The following is a 19,885-nucleotide window of genomic DNA, read 5'->3' as shown; positions in this document are numbered from 1 at the left end:
TCAGGCTACTGCTGAAAGCACGGGACACCGCTTTCAGGTCAGGCGATGCTCGAGCCTACAGTTCAGCCAGGGCTAACCTGAAGAGGGGCATCAAGAAGGCCAAGCACTGCCATAAGCTCAGGATTGAGGAGCACTTCAACAACAACTCCGACCCCCGACGCATGTGGCAAGGCATCCAGGCCATCACGGACTACAGACCCTCCAACACCACCCCCACATCCAGCGACGCCTCCTTCCTTGAGGAGCTTAATCACTTCTATGGCCGCTTCGACAGGGACAATCTAGAGACAGCCATCAAGGCTGTGCTACCTGCCGATCACCAACCCCTCACACTCGCCCCCTACGACGTATGCGTGGCACTGAGTAGGACTAATGCACGTAAAGCTGACGGCTCCCCGGGCGCGTGCTCAGGGCCTGTGCTGCGCAGCTGACAGACGTCTGGACTGACATCTTCAACCTGTCACTTGCCCAAGCAGTTGTCCCCACGTGCCTTAAAACCACCTCCATCGTGCCAGTGCCAAAACACTCCACTGCGGCAAGCCTCAACGACTTCCGCCCAGTTGCACTTACCCCCATCATCACCAAGTGCTTCGAGAGGCTGGTCCTGGCACACCTCAAAAGCTGCCTACCCCCCACACTGGATCCCTATCAGTTTGCCTACCGCAAGAACAGGAGTACGGAGGATGCCATCTCAACGGCACTTCACTCCGCCCTCTCCCACCTCGACAACAGAGACACTTACGTAAGAATGCTGTTCATCGATTACAGCTCAGCATTCAACACCATTATACCATCAAAACTGATCACCAAACTCGGTAACCTGGGCATCGACCCCTCCCTCTGCAACTGGATACTGGACTTTCTAACCAACAGACCCGTCTGTTAGGTTAGACAAGCACACCTCTTCAACCCTCACCCTGAACACCGGCGTTCCACAGGGTTGTGTGCTGAGCCCCCTCCTCTACTCCCTCTTCACCTATGACTGCACACCTGTACATGGTACTAACACCATCATCAAGAATGCAGATGATACAACGGTGATTGGCCTCATCAGCAACAACGATGAGTCGGCCTACAGGGAGGAGGTCCAGCACTTAGCAGCATGGTGCGCTGACAACAACCTGGCCCTTAACTCCAAGAAGACCAAGGAGCTCATTGTAGACTTCAGGAAGTCCAGGGGCGGCACGCACACCCCCATCCACATTAACGGGACGGAGGTGGAACGTGTTTCTAGCTTCAGGTTCCTGGGAGTCAACATCTCCGATGACCTCTCTTGGACCCACAATACCTCAACTCTGATCAAGAAGACTCACCAGCGTCTCTTCTTCCTGAGGAGACTGAAGAAGGTCCATCTGTCTCCTCAGATCCTGGTGAACTTCTACCGCTGCACCATCGAGAGCATCCTTACCAACTGCATCACAGTATGGTATGGCAACTGCTCTGTCTCCGACCGGAAGGCATTGCAGAGGGTGGTGAAAATTGCCCAACGCATCACCGGTTCCTCGCTCCCCTCCCCAACGCATCACCGGTTCCTCGCTCCCCTCCATTGAGTCTGTCCAAAGCAAGCGTTGTCTGCGGAGGGCGCTCAGCATCGCCAAGGACTGCTCTTACCCCAACCATGGACTGTTTACCCTCCTACCATCCGGGAGGCGCTACAGGTCTCTCCGTTGCCGAACCAGCAGGTCCAGGAACAGCTTCTTCCCGGCGGCTGTCACTCTACTCAACAACGTACCTCGGTGACTGCCAATCACCCCCCCCCCCCCTGGACGCTTATTATTATTTATTCAAATCATTTGCTATGTCCAGGGAGATGCTAAATGCATTTCGTTGTCTCTGTACTGTACACCGACAATGACAATTAAAATTGAATCTGAATCTGAATCTGAATGCAGACGTGGCAATAAAACCCTCTTCACTCTTGAAAAAAAGTTAAATAAATTTAAAAAAACAATATTTGTGCAATTAACCTACAAACCCGCCCACCTTTGGGTAGTGGGAGGAAACCCACGCGGTTATAGGGTGAATGTGCAAACTCGACAGACAGCACCTGAAGGTACACAAAATTGCTGGGGAAAATCAGCGGGTGCAGCAGCATCTATGGAGCGAAGGGAATAGGCGACGTTTCGGGCCGAAACCCTTCTTCAGACAGCACCTGAAGCCGGGATCGAACCCGTGTCTTTGGCACCTTGAGGCAACGGCTCTACCCGCAGCGTCATAGAACCGCTGCCCCGCCCCCGCCGGCTGCCTCGCGCATGCCCGGTCCCCGGGAGCGGGTCAGGGGGTGGAGACGCTGCTCAGCTCCTCCCCCCCCCTCGGCGCCACCTCCTCCCACCACGCCTTCCCCGATCTGAAGGTAACTTCTCCGGCCCGAACCCCACCCCGTTACCGCGGGGAAATAATAGCCGCTCCGCTCCTACCTGCCGCTGACCTTCTGGAAACCTCCGCCGACGGGTGGAACTGCGCATGCTCCCGGTCCTTGGCGCACGCGCATGCGTGCTCGTCGCGGCTTCGACTTGGATTGAGCGCTCTCTCACGCGCGGTGGTTTGTGGGCGAGAAAAGCCGCCATTTAATTAAAGGTTTCTGCCAAGGTGGATTCTTGACAGCTTCGGATCGCCCTGTAGTAAAGAAGACCAGTGCTGCTCACAATAGACCAAGTGCAGCCTAATCAGTGTTTTGTGCAGGGAGGAGCTGCAGATGCTGGTTTAAACCGAAGATAGACACAACATGCTGGAGCGGGACAGGCAGCATCTCTCGAGAGAAGGAATAGGTGACGAAGTCTGAAGAAGGGTCTCAACCCGAAACTTCACCAATTCCTTCTCTCCAGAGATGCTGCCTGTCCCGCTGAGTTACTCCAGCATTTTGTGTCTATCGACATTCATACCGTTGGCTTGTAAGCTACCCAGGCAAAATATGAGGTGCTGTTCCTCCAGTTTGAGTGTGGTCTCATCTGGCAATGGAGGAGGCCCGGGACAGAATGGCTCGACAAGGCTATTTAGATGCGTGACCAATTCTTGAAATGGTGGTCGGAGTACCCAGATATTAGTGCGCGTTGGAGAGCGCCCTATCCGCGTTACTGGGGCAGTGGACCAGAGAGCACCGGCTCCTGTCACGTCGGTGTTGAGTATGCGCAGTGTGGCCAGAGGGAGAGAGGAAGAAAGAGGAATCCGAAGGGCGGCGGGTCGGAGCGGAAGATCGACGGGATGCGGCTCTGGTCAAAGGATCTGTGGCTCTGATCGACAGAAGGATATCAACGGACCCAGAGGAGCAGTCCCCGTTTGGGGGAGAGTCGGTGCGATCTCCAGAAACATCCCCTCACCGAGAATCTCCCGGCCCTTCCCGCCTCACCCTCTGCCCCAGTGCTGGTCAATTGCAGCATTATTTGTTTTCATTTTAATTTTCCAACATCTACAATAATAATGTAGAACAATAATTTTCCAACAATAGTTTACATTTTTCCCCATTCAGATTTTGGTGCCTCTCTTCTTGTCCTAAGGGGAACGCAGACTCCGTACAGACAGCACCCCGTTGTCAGGATCGACCCCGGGCCTCTGGCGCGATAAGACAGCAACTATACCGCTGCGCCACTGTGCCGCCCCTAATACTTGTTGTGAGAGTGCCTGGGCAATGTATTCGAGTTTCCAAAGGGATTCTACCCTCCAGAAAGAAATGCTTCCGCAGATCATTTTACCCCGTACCGCAAACCTATGCCCTTCCCTGTGAGGGACATCTTCATTCTGTTGAGATGCATTGTTAAATATTAACGTGGGATTGTTATTCAAAGCCAACTTCTTTATTGCAGGAAGACTTCTGATGGGTGTCAGAGAATGAAGAGAAAGATCGCAGAAGATTATGGCTCCTCAGTGCATCGCAGGCCCTCCCGGCGGCTCGTTCAACTCCAGTTCTGTCCAGTCCTGTCATCAATGAACAAAACACGCTGGATATTTATGTGCAGGTAATACCCCTGCATAATTTACTACAGTGAGGACTGCCGCGTCTGAAGAGATGTGGTAGATTATCAGCCCTTAATTCAACATTGTATCTCTCAGAATATCCTCGCAGGGATATCCACTAAGTTTGTGGAGGCTAAAAACTAAATTATCAGAGGGTGGGCTGCAGCATATCGATTTATAATAAGGGAATAAGGTTCACGAAGGAACAAGAATGTTGAATTATACTAGAAAATGTAGTGGAGTTCTCCAGTACAGCCATTTGGCCCACCATGTCAATGCTGACCATCAAGTACCCATCCTTCTAATATCCCATTTATACACTTGGTCCAAAGCACTTTTATATGTCGGAGATTCAAATGCCCACCCAGATACTTTTTTTTATAAACTAGAAAATCAGTGTGGAAACAAGCTCTTTGGTCCACCGAGTCCGTACTGACCAGTAATCACACTGTACACTTTTGCTATCTTACACATTAGGGACAAATTACATCTCACAGAGTCCACTTAACCTAAACATTTGTACGTCTCTGGAGTGTAGGAGGAAACCAGAGCACTTGGAGAAAACCCACAAGGTCACAAGGGGAACACAGACTCCGTACAGACAGCACCCCGTAGTCAGGATCGAACCCAGGTCTCTGGCGCTGTAATGCAGCAACCCTACCGCTGCACTACTGTCGCCCTTAATACTGGTTGTGAGAGTCCCTGCCTCTACCACCCATTCAGGCAATGGATTCGAGGTCCTTAAAGGTCTTCTACCCCCTAGAAAAAATTCTTCCTCACATCTTCTCTGAACTTTTTACCTCATACCCCAAACTTATTCCCTTTCCTGTGAGGGAATGCTTCCTACTATTTACTCTATCTATGCTACTCTGCCCCAGGGAAAAGATGACCAGTCTCATATCACTGAATAGCTCCATCCCAGACAATATTTTGGTGAAGAAACAAAGGACTGCAGATGCTGGTTAATACACAAAAGGACACAAAGTGATGGAATAACTCAGCAGGTTAAGCAGCATCTCAGGAGAACATGGGTAGGTGATATTTTCGGTCGAGACTCTTCTTCTTCCCGACCCGAAACGTCACCTATCCATATTCTCCGGAGATGCTGTCTGACCTGCTGAGTTACTCCACTACTTTGTGTCCTTTAAATATTTTGCTGAATCTCCTCTGCATCCTCTCCAATGCAATCTCATCCATCATATAGTGCGGTGACTATAAATGTGCAGAGTTGTCCAGTTAAGCAATGTTTTTAAAAAAACGATTGGATAAGAGCTGAAGGACTGTCGATAAATACCATTGCATGCTGAACATGTTCTAATGACTGAGACAGAGGATATTGGGTCCATGCCAGTTCCCAGGGCGAAACCTCCATGCAGCACATTTCTCCCAAATGCCAACCAGTTACTTTCTAAAATCATTCATCACCCTGCCTTTGCCACCACCCTGAAATTGTAGCCGGGAAATATACTTCATTGTCACTTGGTCTCAGTCTCCAGGGTGCTCTCACGAGAAGGACTGCAGCAGTTCGTAAGTCATAGGAGCAGAAATAGGCCATTCGGCCCACTGACTCTACTCCTCCATTCAATCATGCCTGATCTATCTTTCCCTCTCAACCCCATTCTCCTGCCTTCTCCCCGTATCCTTTGACACCATTACTAATCGAGAACCCGTCGATCTCAGCTTTAAAAATGTCCAATGACATTGCCTCCACAGCCTTCCGTGATGATGAATGCCACTGATTCCCGCCACAAGAGGGCATCTCACCATCACCTGCTCAAGGATGAGCAGTAAAAGCCGGCATTGCTGACAATGTTCTGACCCTGCGAAAATGGATCTCAATGGACTGGGAGAGTCTTAGCATAATATTCGCTTTGAGCTTTCTGAAGTCAACTCCACTCTTAAACTGTAAAATTGAAAACCGGGGAAATGGAGTGTAGAAACATAGAAAATAGGTGAAGGAGTAGGCCATTCGGCCCTTCGAGCTTGCACCGCCATTCAATATGATCACGGCTGATCATCCAACTCAGTATCCCGTACCTGCCTTCTCTCCATACCCCCTGATCCCTTGAGCCACAAGGGCCACATCTAACTCCCTCTTAAATATAGCCAATGAAAAAGCATGCATAAAATTCAGCCTTGGTAAACTGTGAGGCTGGTGACAGAGCAAAGTGACCCTGAAAGTTGCTGTTTAAAACAAAAAGTAGTTGACTAAGGTCCTTGAGTGTGTGACCTAGTCAGGGCCAAGGCATGGTCACATGATTGTTCCCCCCCCCCCCCCCCATCGTTGCTCTCCCCAGACTCTCACTTATTTCTCCCATTGCTTTACATTCCATTCTCTGGCTTTACAATTTGCAACTCTTCAATCATTTAGTGTCACACCTTTTTTTCATCCCTCTCTGGGCTTTGGGCTTTCTCTGGGTGCTTCGGTTTCCTCCCACATTCCAAAGATGTGTGGGTTGTAGGTTAATTGGCTTCACTAAATTTCCCCTAGTGTATAGGATGTGAAAGTGGGATAACGTAATACAATGTATGGGTGATTGGCGTGCTCGGTGGGTATAAGGCCCAGTTTCCACCATGTATCTCTAAACTAAACTTTACAATGTACTCAGTGATGCCCTACAAATTCCTTTTACAAGATATGATAAACAAGTCTCAAACCAAACATCATCTAAATCTAACTCTGCCACTCAATTCATCAGCAGCTGAACGTCAACCGTCCGTGAATGTTAAAGGAGAAATGATTGTCTTGGAGAAGACTTTAAAACTTGTTATCACTGGTGAAGGACTGGAGACAGAGGCAGCTGAATGAGTGATGTTGCACATCTTAGAGCGTGGCAAGAGCTTTAATTCACTGGACAGCCAGAGAAGAGTTCCTTGAGTTCACAGGGAAGAGAAAGCAAACACATCTTCTGTGTATGCATGACATTTGGATAATCGACCGCCCAGAAGGTGAGCAGTCATTTCACAGTTCAATTTTTTAACAATGTAAAGGGTCGATAATAGGGCTGCACAGCTGTATAGTTGCTGCCTTATGTCGCTCTTCTAGGGAGATGCTAACTTCATTTCGTTGTCTCTGTACTGTACACTGCACAATGACAATAAAGTTGAATCTGATCTGAATCTTATAGCGTCAGAGACCCGGGTTCAATCCTGACAATGGGTGATGTCAGTACGGAGTTTGCATGTTGACCCGCGTGGGTTTCCTTCCACATTCCAAAGGCGTGCAGTTTTGTGGGTTAATAAGCCCTCTATAAATTGACCCTCGTGTTTAGGACAGACGTGGTGTGTGGTTGGTCACTGGTCGGCTGGTTGGGTCTTGAATTGTTGAAGTGCCTGTTTCCACGATGTATCTCTAAACAGGAAAACAGACAATACTTTCCCAGCTGCATCAGAGTCAACATAGGGAGGAGAATTTGGCCTGCCTTGAATCTGGGAAGCAGTTGGCTGATTCAAAACACACTTGTATGAAACATAGAAAATAGGTGCAGGAGTAGGCCATTCGGTCCTTCGAGCCTGCACTGCCATTCAATATGATCATGGCTGAACATCCAACTCAGTATCCCATCCCTGCCTTCTCTCCATACCCCCCGATCCCTTTAGCCACAAGGGCCACATCTAACTCCCTCTTAAATATAGCCAATGAAAAAGCATGCATAAAATTCAGCCTTGGTAAACTGTGAGGCTGGTGACAGAGCAAAGTGACCCTGAAAGTTGCTGTTTAAAACAAAAAGTAGTTGACTAAGGTCCTTGAGTGTGTGACCTAGTCAGGGCCAAGGCATGGTCCTGATTCAAAACACACTTGTATGAAACATAGAAACATAGAAAATAGGTGCAGGAGTAGGCCATTCGGCCCTTCGAGCCTGCACCGCCATTCAATATGATCATGGCTGAACATCCAACTCAGTATCCCATCTCTGTCTTCTCTCCATACCCCCTGATCCCTTTAGCCACAAGGGCCACATCTAACTCCCTCTTAAAAATAGCCAATGAACTGGCCTCAACTATCTTCTGTGGCAGAGAATTCCAGAGATTCACCACTCTCTGTGTGAAAAATGTTTTCCTCATCTCAATCCTAAAAGATTTCCCCCTTATCCTTAAACTGTGACTCCTTGTTCTGGACTTCCCCAACATCGGGAACAATCTTCCTGCATCTAGCCTGTCCAACCCCTTAAGAATTTTGTAAGTTTCTATAAGAACCCCCCTCAATCTTCTAAATTCTAGCGAGTACAAGCTGAGTCTATCCAGTCTTTTTCATATGAAAGTCCTGACATCCCAGGAATCAGGAATTAATTGGACTTTGCTGGATTTTACTTTGCACTAAACATTATTCCCTTTATCTTGTATCTGTATACTGTGGATGGATTGATTGTAATCATGTATAGACTTTCTGCTGACTGGGTAGCACACAACAAAAATGTTTTTCACTGTACCTCGGTACACATGACAATAATAAACTAAATTAAACTAAACACTTGTCTCCACAGCAATGAATCCGTTTCGCCATTCTAGCTGCAGGAAAACCGTTAAGCAATCCAGTAATCTGATGAGATGCCAGCGAGTTCACACTGGGGAGCGGCCATTCATCTGCTTTGACTGTGGGAAAGGATTCACTAATTCGTCCAACCTGCTGAGGCATCAGTGGGTTCATGCCGGGGAGAGGCTGTTCACCTGCCCGGTGTGCGGGAAGGGATTCATTCAGGATGCCAAGCTGAAGAAACACGAGCAAGTTCATGCCAAGGAAAGGCCGTTCACCTGCTCTGTGTGTGGGAAGGGATTCCAGAAGTCATCTCAGCTGGTGACCCATCACCGAGTTCACACTGGAGGGAGAACTTTCTCCTGCTCCGAGTGCGGGAAGGGTTTTAGTCGCTCATCTAGCGTGGTGAGACACCAGCGGATCCACACTGGGGAGAAGCTGTTCGCCTGCTCCGAGTGTGGGAAAGGATTCAACCAGTTATCCCAGCTGCAGATACACCAGCGGATTCACACTGGGGAGAGGCCGTTCATCTGCTCCAACTGTGGGAAGGGATTCACTGAGTCATCTTCCTTATTGATGCACCAGCGGATTCACACCGGGGAGAGACCGTTCCCCTGCTCCGAGTGCGGGAGGCGGTTCACTCACTTATCCAACCTGCAGACACACCAACGGATCCACACCGGGGAGAGGCCATTCACTTGCACGCACTGTGGGAAGGGATTCACTGAGTCGTCTTCCTTGCTGATGCACCTGCGGATTCACACTGGAGAGAGACCCTTCACCTGCTCTGACTGTGGGAGGGGATTCGCTCAGCTGTCCAACCTGCTGACGCACCAGCTCATTCACAGTGGGAAGAGGCCCTTCACCTGCTCCGAGTGCGGGAAAACATTCAGTAATTCATACAACCTGCTGACGCACCAGCGGATTCACACCGGGGAGAGGCCGTTCACCTGCGCCGAGTGCGGGAAGGGATTCACTGACGCGTGCAATCTGCTGAGACACCAACGCATCCACACCGGGGAGAGGCCATTCACCTGCTCTGAGTGTGGGAAAGGATTCACCGAGTCATCAGCCCTGCTTATGCACCAGCGGATCCACACCGGTGAGAGGCCGTACACCTGCTCTGAGTGCGGGAAGGGGTTCACTCAGTTATCCAACCTGCAGACACACCAGCGGATTCACACAGGGGAGAGGCCCTTCGCCTGCTCAGAGTGTGGAAAAGGCTTCACTGACTCGTCCTCCTTGCTTATGCACCAGCAGATACACACCGGGGAGAGGCCGTATACCTGCATGGAGTGTGGGAAGGGATTTACTCAGCTATCCAACCTACAGACGCACCAGCGAATCCACACTGGAGAGAGGCCGTTCACCTGCTCCGAGTGCGGGAAGGCGTTCAGTCATTCATGCAATTTGCAAACACACCAGCGCATTCACACCGGGGAGAGGCCGTTCACCTGCTCCCACTGTGGGAAAGGATTCACAGACGCATCCAACCAATTGACCCACCAGCGGGTCCACACTGGGGAGAGGCCGTTCGTCTGCTCTGACTGCGGGAAGGGCTTCACTGATGCGTCCAACCTCTTGACCCACCAGCGGGTCCACACCGGGGAGAGACCTTTCTCCTGCTCCGAGTGCGGGAAGGGCTTCAGCCAGTCATCCAACCTGGTGATTCACCAGCGGGTTCACACCGGGGAGAGGCCGTTCTCCTGCTCCGACTGTGGGAAAGGATTCAATCAGTTATCCAACCTGCACAGACATCAGCAGATTCACAGCGGGGAGAAGCTGTGCACCAGCTGAGTGCGAGGAGGGAGTCGATGTTGCGTGCAACTTGTTGATTCACCTGCGTATTCATGCCGTGGAAGAGTTGCCTACCCGCTCAGCATATTTAAAAGGATTCACTCAGGAAGTCAAGCTGTAGATATGCCAGCATGTTTAGACCAGGGAAAGGGTGGTTACCCTCAGTCCACCGTGACTGACGCGGTAACTCGCCTTCCCATTCTCATACTTTCCGACCTGGGCCTCCTCCACTGTCAGAGTGAGGCCATATGTAAATTGAAGGAGAAGCACCTGATGTTTGCTTAGGCAGCTTACAACCCAGCGGTATGAAAATTGAGTTCTCTAATTTCATGTAACCCCTGCATTCCTTCTTCCTCCTCCCCTTCCCAATCCTAGTCGTCCTGCCAGTTCCAATGTTCGGATCTCTGGAGAAAATGGATGGGTGATGTTTCAGGTTGGAACCCTTCTTCAGAGGGAGTACAGAGAAGGTTCATCAGACTGATTCCTGGGATGTCAGGATTTTCATATGAAGAAAGACTGGATAGACTCGGCTTGTACTCGCTAGAATTTAGAAGATTGAGGGGGGATCTTATAGAAACTTACAAAATTCTTAAGGGGTTGGACAGGCTAGATGCAGGAAGATTGTTCCCGATGTTGGGGAAGTCCAGAACAAGGGGTCACAGTTTAAGGATAAGGGGGAAATCTTTTAGGACCGAGATGAGAAAATCATTTTTTGCACAGAGAATGGTGAATCTGTGGAATTCTCTGCCACAGAAGGTAGTTGAGGCCAGTTCATTGGCTATTTTTAAGAGGGAGTTAGATGTGGCCCTTGTGGCTAAAGGGATCAGGGGGTATGGAGAGAAGGCAGGGATGGGATATTGAGTTGGATGTTCAGCCATGATCATATTGAATGGCAGTGCAGGCTCGAAGGACCGAATGGCCTACTCCTGCACCTAATTTCTATGTTTCTATGTTTCTATGTTTCTACCTTCGATTTTCCAGCATCTGCAGTTCCTTCTTGAACACGGGGTACCGATTGTGGATGATCAGCCATGATCACATTGAATGGTGGTGCTGGCTCGAAGGGCCGAATGGCCTACTCCTGCACCTATTGTCTATAACATGGATAGGTGACATTTCGAGCCGGGGCCATTCCATGAACTGCCTGTGGGATGGGGGGGCGTAAAGTTGGAAGAGAGGAGGGGCAGAACAATGCCTGGCAGATAATAGGTTGATACAGGTGAGGCTGGTTGAGACTCCATTTTGGATTGAGACTCCTCTTCTGATTGAGAGTTAGGGGAGAGGGAGTCGAGAGACATGGAAAGGTGCGGTGTGAAAACAAAAAATCAAAGCAGAAGATGGTCAAGGAAATGTAGAATGGTTCATTCTGGAGTAGTTCCTGAGGATTGGCGGGTAGCAAACGTAACACCACTTTTTAAGAAGAGAGGGAGAGAGAAAACGGGGAATTACAGACCAGTTAGTCTAACATCGGTAGTGGGGAAACTGCTAGAGTCAGTTATTAAAGATGGGATAGCAGCACATTTGGAAAGTGGTGAAATCATTGGACAAAGTCAGCATGGATTTACAAAAGGTAAATCATGTCTGACGAATCTTATAGAATTTTTCGAGGATGTAACTAGTAGCGTGGATAGGGGAGAACCAGTGGATGTGGTGTATCTGGACTTCCAGAAGGCTTTCGACAAGGTCCCACATAAGAGATTAGTATACAAACTTAAAGCACACGGCATTGGGGGTTCAGTATTGATGTGGATAGAGAACTGGCTGGCAAACAGGAAGCAAAGAGTAGGAGTAAACGGGTCCTTTTCACAATGGCAGGCAGTGACTAGTGGGGTACCGCAAGGCTCAGTGCTGGGACCCCAGCTATTTACAATATATATTAATGATCTGGATGTGGGAATTGAAGGCAATATCTCCAAGTTTGCGGATGACACTAAGCTGGGGGGCAGTGTTAGCTGTGAGGAGGATGCTAGGAGACTGCAAGGTGACTTGGATAGGCTGGGTGAGTGGGCAAATGTTTGGCAGATGCAGTATAATGTGGATAAATGTGAGGTTATCCATTTTGGTGGCAAAAACAGGAAAGCAGACTATTATCTAAATGGTGGCCGACTAGGAAAAGGGGAGATGCAGCGGGACCTGGGTGTCATGGTACACCAGTCATTGAAAGTGGGCATGCAGGTGCAGCAGGCAGTGAAGAAAGTGAATGGTATGTTAGCTTTCATAGCAAAAGGATTTGAGTATAGGAGCAGGGAGGTTCTACTGCAGTTGTACAGGGTCTTGGTGAGACCACACCTGGAGTATTGCGTACAGTTTTGGTCTCCAAATCAGAGGAAGGACATTATTGCCATAGAGGGAGTGCAGAGAAGGTTCACCAGACTGATTCCTGGGATGTCAGGACTGTCTTATGAAGAAAGACTGGATAGACTTGGTTTATACTCTCTAGAATTTAGGAGATTGAGAGGGGATCTTATAGAAACTTACAAAATTCTTAAGGGGTTGGACATGCTAGATGCAGGAAGATTGCTCCCGATGTTGGGGAAGTCCAGGACAAGGGGTCACAGCTTAAGGATAAGGGGGAAATCCTTTAAAACCGAGATGAGAAGAACTTTTTTCACACAGAGAGTGGTGAATCTCTGGAACTCTCTGCCACAGAGGGTAGTCGAGGCCAGTTCATTGGCTATATTTAAGAGGGAGTTAGATGTGGCCCTTGTGGCTAAGGGGATCAGAGGGTATGGAGAGAAGGCAGGGATGGGATATTGAGTTGGATGTTCAGCCATGATCATATTGAATGGCAGTGCAGGCTCGAAGGACCGAATGGCCTACTCCTGCACCTATTTTCTATGTTTCTATTGTATCAGCAAAATCACACTGGGGATAGTTCACCTGCTCCAAGTGTGGGGGGGATTCTCTCAGATATCTAATCTACTCACACACCAGAGTCCACACCAAAGTTCAACGGTGCTCAATGGTGGAATATTTAAACAGTGTAGCTGCGACACACCCATCACGCCCAGGATTTGAAATGTTTAGAGGGATATGAGCCAAATGCCAGCAAGTGGGACTGGCATAGGTGGGGCATTTTGGTTGCATGGACGAGTTGGTCTAATGGGTCTGTTTCCGTGCTCTAAACCTCTCATTGAACTCTGGTCACTGGCACAGTTGGGCTCTGTTTCTGCTGAGGCCCTTGTGGCTAAGGGGATCAGAGGGTATGGAGAGAAGGCAGGTACAGGATACTGAGTTGGATGATCAGCCATGATCATATTGAATGGCGGTGCAGGCTCGAAGGGCCGAATGGCCTACTCCTGCACCTAATTTCTATGTTTCTATGTTTGTACTGTAATTGAGCTGGAGTCTAATATTCTGGATTCTGTGCAAAATAAATCGGTTCTAATGTAAATATAGTGTCTTGAGTCCTTAATTTCTGTGACTAGAGAGTGGTCCTGATCTACCATTGGAGACCGAAGGTACACAAAATTGCTGGAGAAACTCAGCGGGTGCAGCAGCATCTATGGAGCGAAGGAAATAGGCGACGTTTCGGGCCGAAACCCTTCTTCAGACTGATGGGGGGTGGGGGGGGAGAAGGAAGGAAAAGGGGAGGAGGAGCCCGAGGGCGGGCGGATGGGAGGGTGGGAGGAGACAGCTAGAGGATGGAGGAAGGGGAGGAGATAGCAAGGACTAGCAAAATTGGGAGAATTCAATGTTAATGCCATCCGGACGCAAGGTCCCCAGATATGAGGTGCTGTTCCTCCAATTTCCGCTGTTGCTCACTCTGGCAATGGAGGAGACCCAGGACAGAGAGGTCGGATTGGGAATGGGAGGGGGAGTTGAAGTGCTGAGCCACCGGGAGGTCAGGTTGGTTATTGCGGACTGAGCGGAGGTGTTCGGCGAAACGATCGCCCAACCTCCGCTTAGTCTCGCCGATGTAAATCAGCTGACATCTAGAACAGCGGATGCAGTAGATGAGGTTGGAGGCGATACAGGTGAACCTTTGTCGCACCTGGAACGACTGCTTGGGTCCTTGAATGGAGTCGAGGGGGGAGGTGAAGGGACAGGTGTTGCATTTCTTGCGGTTGCAACGGAAAGTGCCCGGGGAGGGGGTGGTTGTAATAGACAAGGAGACAATAATAGACAAGGAGATAATAATAGACTTCAGGAAGAATAAAACGGACATGGTACCATTAATTATCAGAGGGGACTGTGTGGAGAGGGTGGCGGATTTCCGCTTCCTGGGAATCCATATTGAGGAGGACCTGACGTGGAGCGTGAACACCTCTGCGCTGCTGTAAAAGGTCCAGCAGAGACTGCACTTCCTGAGGGTGCTCAGGAAGAATAACATCACTCAGAGACTGCTGCTGTCCTTTTATCGGTGCTCCATTGAGAGCCTCCTAACATACTGTGTATGCGTATGGTACACCAGCTGCACAGCGGCTCAGAGGAAAGCGCTCCAGAGGGCCATTGACAACGCCCAGAGGATTGTCGGATGCCCTCTCCTTACCTTGGAGGACTTACACAGTTCCCGCTGCATCAAAAAATCCCAGAGTATTATAAAGGACATTTCCCACCCCGGACACTCCCTGTTTGAACTGTTACCGTCAGGCAGACGGTACAGATCTACAAGGACAAGGACAAACAGACTTAAAAACAGTTTTTACCCCACTGCTATAAAGGCACTAAATGTAGCCGCCAAGGAACGCAGGGGCGATACATACATACATGAAATCGACAGAAGGATGTAGGGCTGGGTGTTTATGCGTGCTATTTTTATGATATTTATTTTAGTTGTTTATCTTTTTAAATATTTTACTTTGTATGTATCGTTAGCTTTAGAAATGTTTGAATGGTGCACTGACTGGCTGACATTTTACAATTTCGTTGTACATGGTTCATGTTACAATGACAATAAAGAAACTATTCTATTCTAACTATTCTATTCTATTCTGGTGCGGGAGGGAAGGGAAGAATTGACGAGGGAGTTGCGGAGGGAGCGGTCTTTGCGGAACAGGACCTCATATTCCGTCTGGGGACCTTGCGTCCGGATGGCATTAACATGGAATTCTCCCAATTTTGCTAGTCCTTGCTATCTCCTCCCCTTCCTCCGCCCTCTAGCTGTCTCCTCCCACCCTCCCATCCGCCCGCCCTCGGGCTCCTCCTCCCCTTTTCCTTCCTTCTCCCCCCCACCCCCCATCAGTCTGAAGAAGGGTTTTGGCCCGAAACTTCGCCTATTTCCTTCGCTCCATAGGTGCTGCTGCACCCGCTGAGTTTCTCCAGCAATTTTGTGTACCTTCGATCTTCCAGCATCTGCAGTTCCTTTTTGAATACCATTGGAGACCATTTGATTATCTTTAATCAGACTTTACTGGACCATATCTTGCACAAAGCATTATACCCTTTATCCTGTATGTGTACACTGTGGACGGCTTGTACAGTCTTTTCGTTGACAGGAGAGCACGCAACAAAAAAGCTTTTCACTGTACCGCGGTACACATAACAGTAATAAACTACACTAATCTGTAAATCCCCTATTCTAACAACTGACAAAATTACCTGGGAAATGCATCACTGAGTATAAGATAGAAATTTAGAACAGGACAATATGATTTCTGAGTTCAGTTGAGATATTTCAGTGGAGGTATTGAAATTCTCATGGTTCAGGTTGCTGAATAAAAATGTTGGCTGCTGGTCCAGTGCATTATTGAGGGAGGGTTGCAGTCAACAGTGATGATTTTCAGATGAGTATTTAAACTGAGACTTTATTTACCCTGTCAGGTGGACAGACAAGACCCCTGGCGCTATTTTGAAGATGACCTGTGGCATTACGCCTGTAACGTGTTCAACATAAACATCACACAAATGTTTATCTAATCGTCAGGGAGTTTACTGTGTGTGAATTGATTGGCGTCTTTCCTCCATAATAAGGATGGGCACTGCATATCAAACATCTGTGCAGTGATAACGTTACTGCCTTACAGGGCCCGGGTTTGATCCTGACTACGGGTGCTGTCTTTGTGGAGTTTGCACATTTTCCCTGTGACCTCATGGGTTTCCTCTGTGTTCTCCAGTTTTCTCCTACACACTAAAGACATGCATGTTTGTAAGTTAATTGACTTCTGTAAATTGTCCCCGGTGTGTAAGATAGTACTAGTGTGCTGGGTGATCACTGGTCGATGCAGACTCGGTGGACTAAAGGGCCTATTCCCACGTTGTTTCTCTAAAGTGTAAAAGATGAGCACATTCCTTTAAATACATACAGAGTCTGAATTCAGATCTGTCCCTCGACACAAAACTCAATCAGACACAGAAGGCTTGGAAGATTATAAGGGTTTAATTCAGACCAACAATTGGCTCTTTGTACCAGATGTGGACTCAATACAAGAAAAACATGCTGGAAATCTGTATCTAAAATAGATAGTGTCAGAAACACTTAGCAGATCAGATAGCTTTTGTGCTATGAGAAACATAATTTACTTCAGGTCAAGGATCTTCCATTAGAGTCTGAAGAAAGGTCTTGACCGAAAATGTCACCCGATTCATTCATTCGCTCCAGAGATGCTGCCTGTCCCGCTGAGTTACTCCAGCTTTTTGTGTCTATCTAGATAAAAATAAAGATGGCAAGGAGTGGAAAGAAGAAAAAGGTTTGTAGGAGAATGTAGAAACAAACGACTGCAGATGCTCGCTAATACACAAAAGGACACAAAATGTTGGAGTAACTCTTAGCGGATCAAGCAGCAACTCTGGAGAACATGGATAGGTGATGCTTTGGGTCACTCAGGTGACCTAACCTGCTAAGTTGCTCCAGCACTTGGAGTCCTTTGAGGTATGTAGCAGGGTAGATCAGTAAAGAGCTTAAATCACAGAAGGTTGTGAATTAAAAATCACACATTTTTTGGCGCATCATTTCATTTTAGGCTACTCCACACACCCTGATTCCTGCACTCAATTCTAACAATTAAATAGCAGCATTTTTTTTAAATGACATAGGTTTGGGATAGCTCAAGGGGGCGCGAGAGGGTTTAAAGGTGAACCAGGACTCGTTGCCGCTCAGGCTGCAATGGGTGACACATTGCCTGGGGAAGTACGCATACAGGTACAGTAGGCAGTGAAGAAAGCTAACAGCATGTTGACCTTCATTGCGAGAGGATTTGAGTTAGGAGCAAGGAGGTCCTACTGCAGTTGTACACGGCCCTGGTTGGACCATTCTTGGAGTATTGTGTGCAAATTTGGTCTTCTAATTGAGAAAGGACAATATTGCTATTGAGGGAGTACAGCATAGGTTCACCAGGTTAATTCCCCGGATGGCGGGACAGACATATGATGAAAGAATGGGTCGAATGAGCTTGTATTCACTGGAGAGGGGATCTTATAGAAACATATCCAATAAAGGACTGGACAGGCTAGTTGCAGGAAAAATGTTCCCGATGTTGGGGAAGTCCAGAACCAGGGATCACAGTTTAGGAATAAAGGGGGTGGGGGGGCATTTAGGGCTTAGATGAGGAAAACCTGTTGTGAATCTGTGGAATTATCTGTCACAGAAGGCAGTGGAGGCCTATTCACGAGATGTTTTCAAGAGATAGTTTGATTTAGCTCTTGGGGTTAAGGGAATCAAGGGACATGGGGAAAAAGCAGAAACGTGTTACTGATTTTAGATGATCAGCCATGATTATATTGAATGGCGGTGCTGGCTTGAAGGGCCTACACCGGCACCTATTTTTCTATGTTTCTAACGCAGATCCGCACTCGCAACGGGGAAACCCCACGACGCGTCACAATCAAAGATACTAGAGCAACTTTGGTCACAATCAAAGATCCACAATCGCCCTTAGTCCCGCCCCTTTCCCACGTCCTGATTGGTGGGAGGACCGCATGGTCCTCCGGTGTGACCCTTCGTCCGGGTTGGTACCAAACCGCTGTCAATCAGGACGCGTCACAGTCTCACCTAGTCCCGCCCTTTATCCGCGCCCGATTGCTTGGAGGACCGCATGGTCCTCCGACGTGCCTCTTTCTCCTGATTGGCGCGGACTCGCTGTCAATTCGGTCGAAGGGGACCGTTAAAAGAGCTGATGCCAACGGCCGCTCCTGTTGCAGGTGGGAGACGGTCGAACAAAACACCATTTATCCCGGGACAGAACAACCCCTGGGTCTGAGGGAACAATGTGGCCCCATTTGCCCGTGTCCCCCGCTCCCCCACTGGGCCGCTCTCCCGCTCTCTCCGGTATAATGCCCCGCGCCCATAGAGCATAGAACATAGGTGCAGGAGGAGGCCATTCAGCCCTTCGAGCCAGCATCGCCATTCATTGTGTCATTTGTAGTCACACTGCGTGGGAACAGGCTCTTCGACCCACTTGTCCAGACTGACAAACATGCCCCACCTACATTACATTAGTCCCACCTATATTATATTAGTCCAGGGCATCGGAAATGTCCTCGTTCTTCAGGGAACGGGGATTCCCCTCCGCCACCATAGATGAGGCTCGCACCAGGGTCTCATCCATACCCCGCAACACTGCTCTCTCTCCCCATCCCCGCACTCGCAACAAGGGCAGAGTCCCCCTAGTCCTCACCTTTCACCCCACCAGCCGGCAAATACAACACATAATCCTCCGCCACCTCCAACGTGACCCCACCACTCGCCACATCTTCCCATCTCCCCCCATGTCTGCCTTCCGCAAAGACCGCTCCCTCCGCAACTCCCTTGTCAATTCTTCCCGTACCACCCCCTCCCCGGGCACTTTCCGTTGCAACCGCAAGAAATGCAACACCTGTCCCTTCACCTCCCCCCTCGACTCCATTCAAGGACCCAAGCAGTCGTTCCAGGTGCGACAAAGGTTCACCTGTATCTCCGCCAACCACATCTACTGCATCCGCTGCTCTAGATGTCAGCTGATTTACATAGGGGAGACTAAGTGGAGGTTGGGCGATCGTTTCGCCGAACACCTCCGCTCAGTCCGCAATAACCTACCTGAACTCCCGGTGGCTCAGCACTTCAACTCCCCCTCCCATTCCCAATCCGACCTCTCTGTCCTGGGTCTCCTCCATTGCCAGAGTGAGCAACACCGGAAATTGAAGGAACAGCACCTCATATTCCGCCTGGGTTGCTTGCGTCCGGATGGCATGAACGTTGAATTCTCCCAATTTTGCTAGCCCTTGCTGTCTCCTCCCCTTCCTTAACCCTCGAGCTGTCTCCTCCCATCCCCCCGCCCTCGGGCTCCTCCTCCTCCCTTCTCCCCCCCACCCCCCATCAGTCTGAAGAAGGGTTTCGGCCCGAAACGTCGCCTATTTCCTTCGCTTCATAGATGCTGCTGCACCCGCTGAGTTTCTCTAGCATTTTTGTGTACCCTATATTAGTCCTGCCTGCGTTTGGCCCATATCCATATCTACACCTTTCCTATCCATGAACCTGTCCAAATGTCTTCTTTCCTTATCTGACAGTCTCCTTCTCATCTCGTAAACATAGAAACATAGAAAATAGGTGCAGGAGTAGGCCATTCGGCCCTTTGAGCCTGCACCGCCATTCAATATGATCATGGCTGATCATCCAACTCAGTATCCCATCCCTGCCTTCTCTCCATACCCCCTGATCCCTTTAGCCACAAGGGCCACATCTAACTCCCTCTTAAATATATCTCTTGCCTTTGTCTTTTCTGCATTCACCCACCAGGTGCTGCCTGA

General features: G+C 49.1%; 1 protein-coding gene across 4 annotated transcripts in view; it reads left to right on the top strand.

Annotated features, from left to right (window-relative positions):
• Window positions 1–3,074: 3,074 nt before the first annotated feature.
• LOC116981517 (gastrula zinc finger protein XlCGF57.1-like) overlaps window positions 3,075–19,885 on the top strand; it is a 52,480-nt gene continuing 35,669 nt past the window's right edge. The window contains exons 1-4 of one of the 4 annotated variants that reach the window (XM_033034577.1): window positions 3,078–3,290; window positions 3,801–3,953; window positions 6,654–6,900; window positions 8,436–10,612. In XM_033034577.1, the coding sequence (XP_032890468.1) occupies window positions 6,867–6,900; window positions 8,436–10,222 (1,821 nt within the window). In that variant the 5' untranslated portion in view covers window positions 3,078–3,290; window positions 3,801–3,953; window positions 6,654–6,866 and the 3' untranslated portion in view covers window positions 10,223–10,612. Of the gene's footprint in view, window positions 3,954–6,650; window positions 6,901–8,435; window positions 10,613–19,885 lie in introns of those variants that run through there. The other 3 variants (XM_033034576.1, XM_033034578.1, XM_033034579.1) reach the window with 3 other exon arrangements.

The sequence above is a fragment of the Amblyraja radiata genome, chromosome 15 (genome assembly GCF_010909765.2).
Source record: "Amblyraja radiata isolate CabotCenter1 chromosome 15, sAmbRad1.1.pri, whole genome shotgun sequence".
In the NCBI taxonomy this organism is placed as follows: Eukaryota; Metazoa; Chordata; class Chondrichthyes; order Rajiformes; family Rajidae; genus Amblyraja; species Amblyraja radiata.
This window is presented reverse-complemented; position numbering and strand designations above follow the sequence as displayed.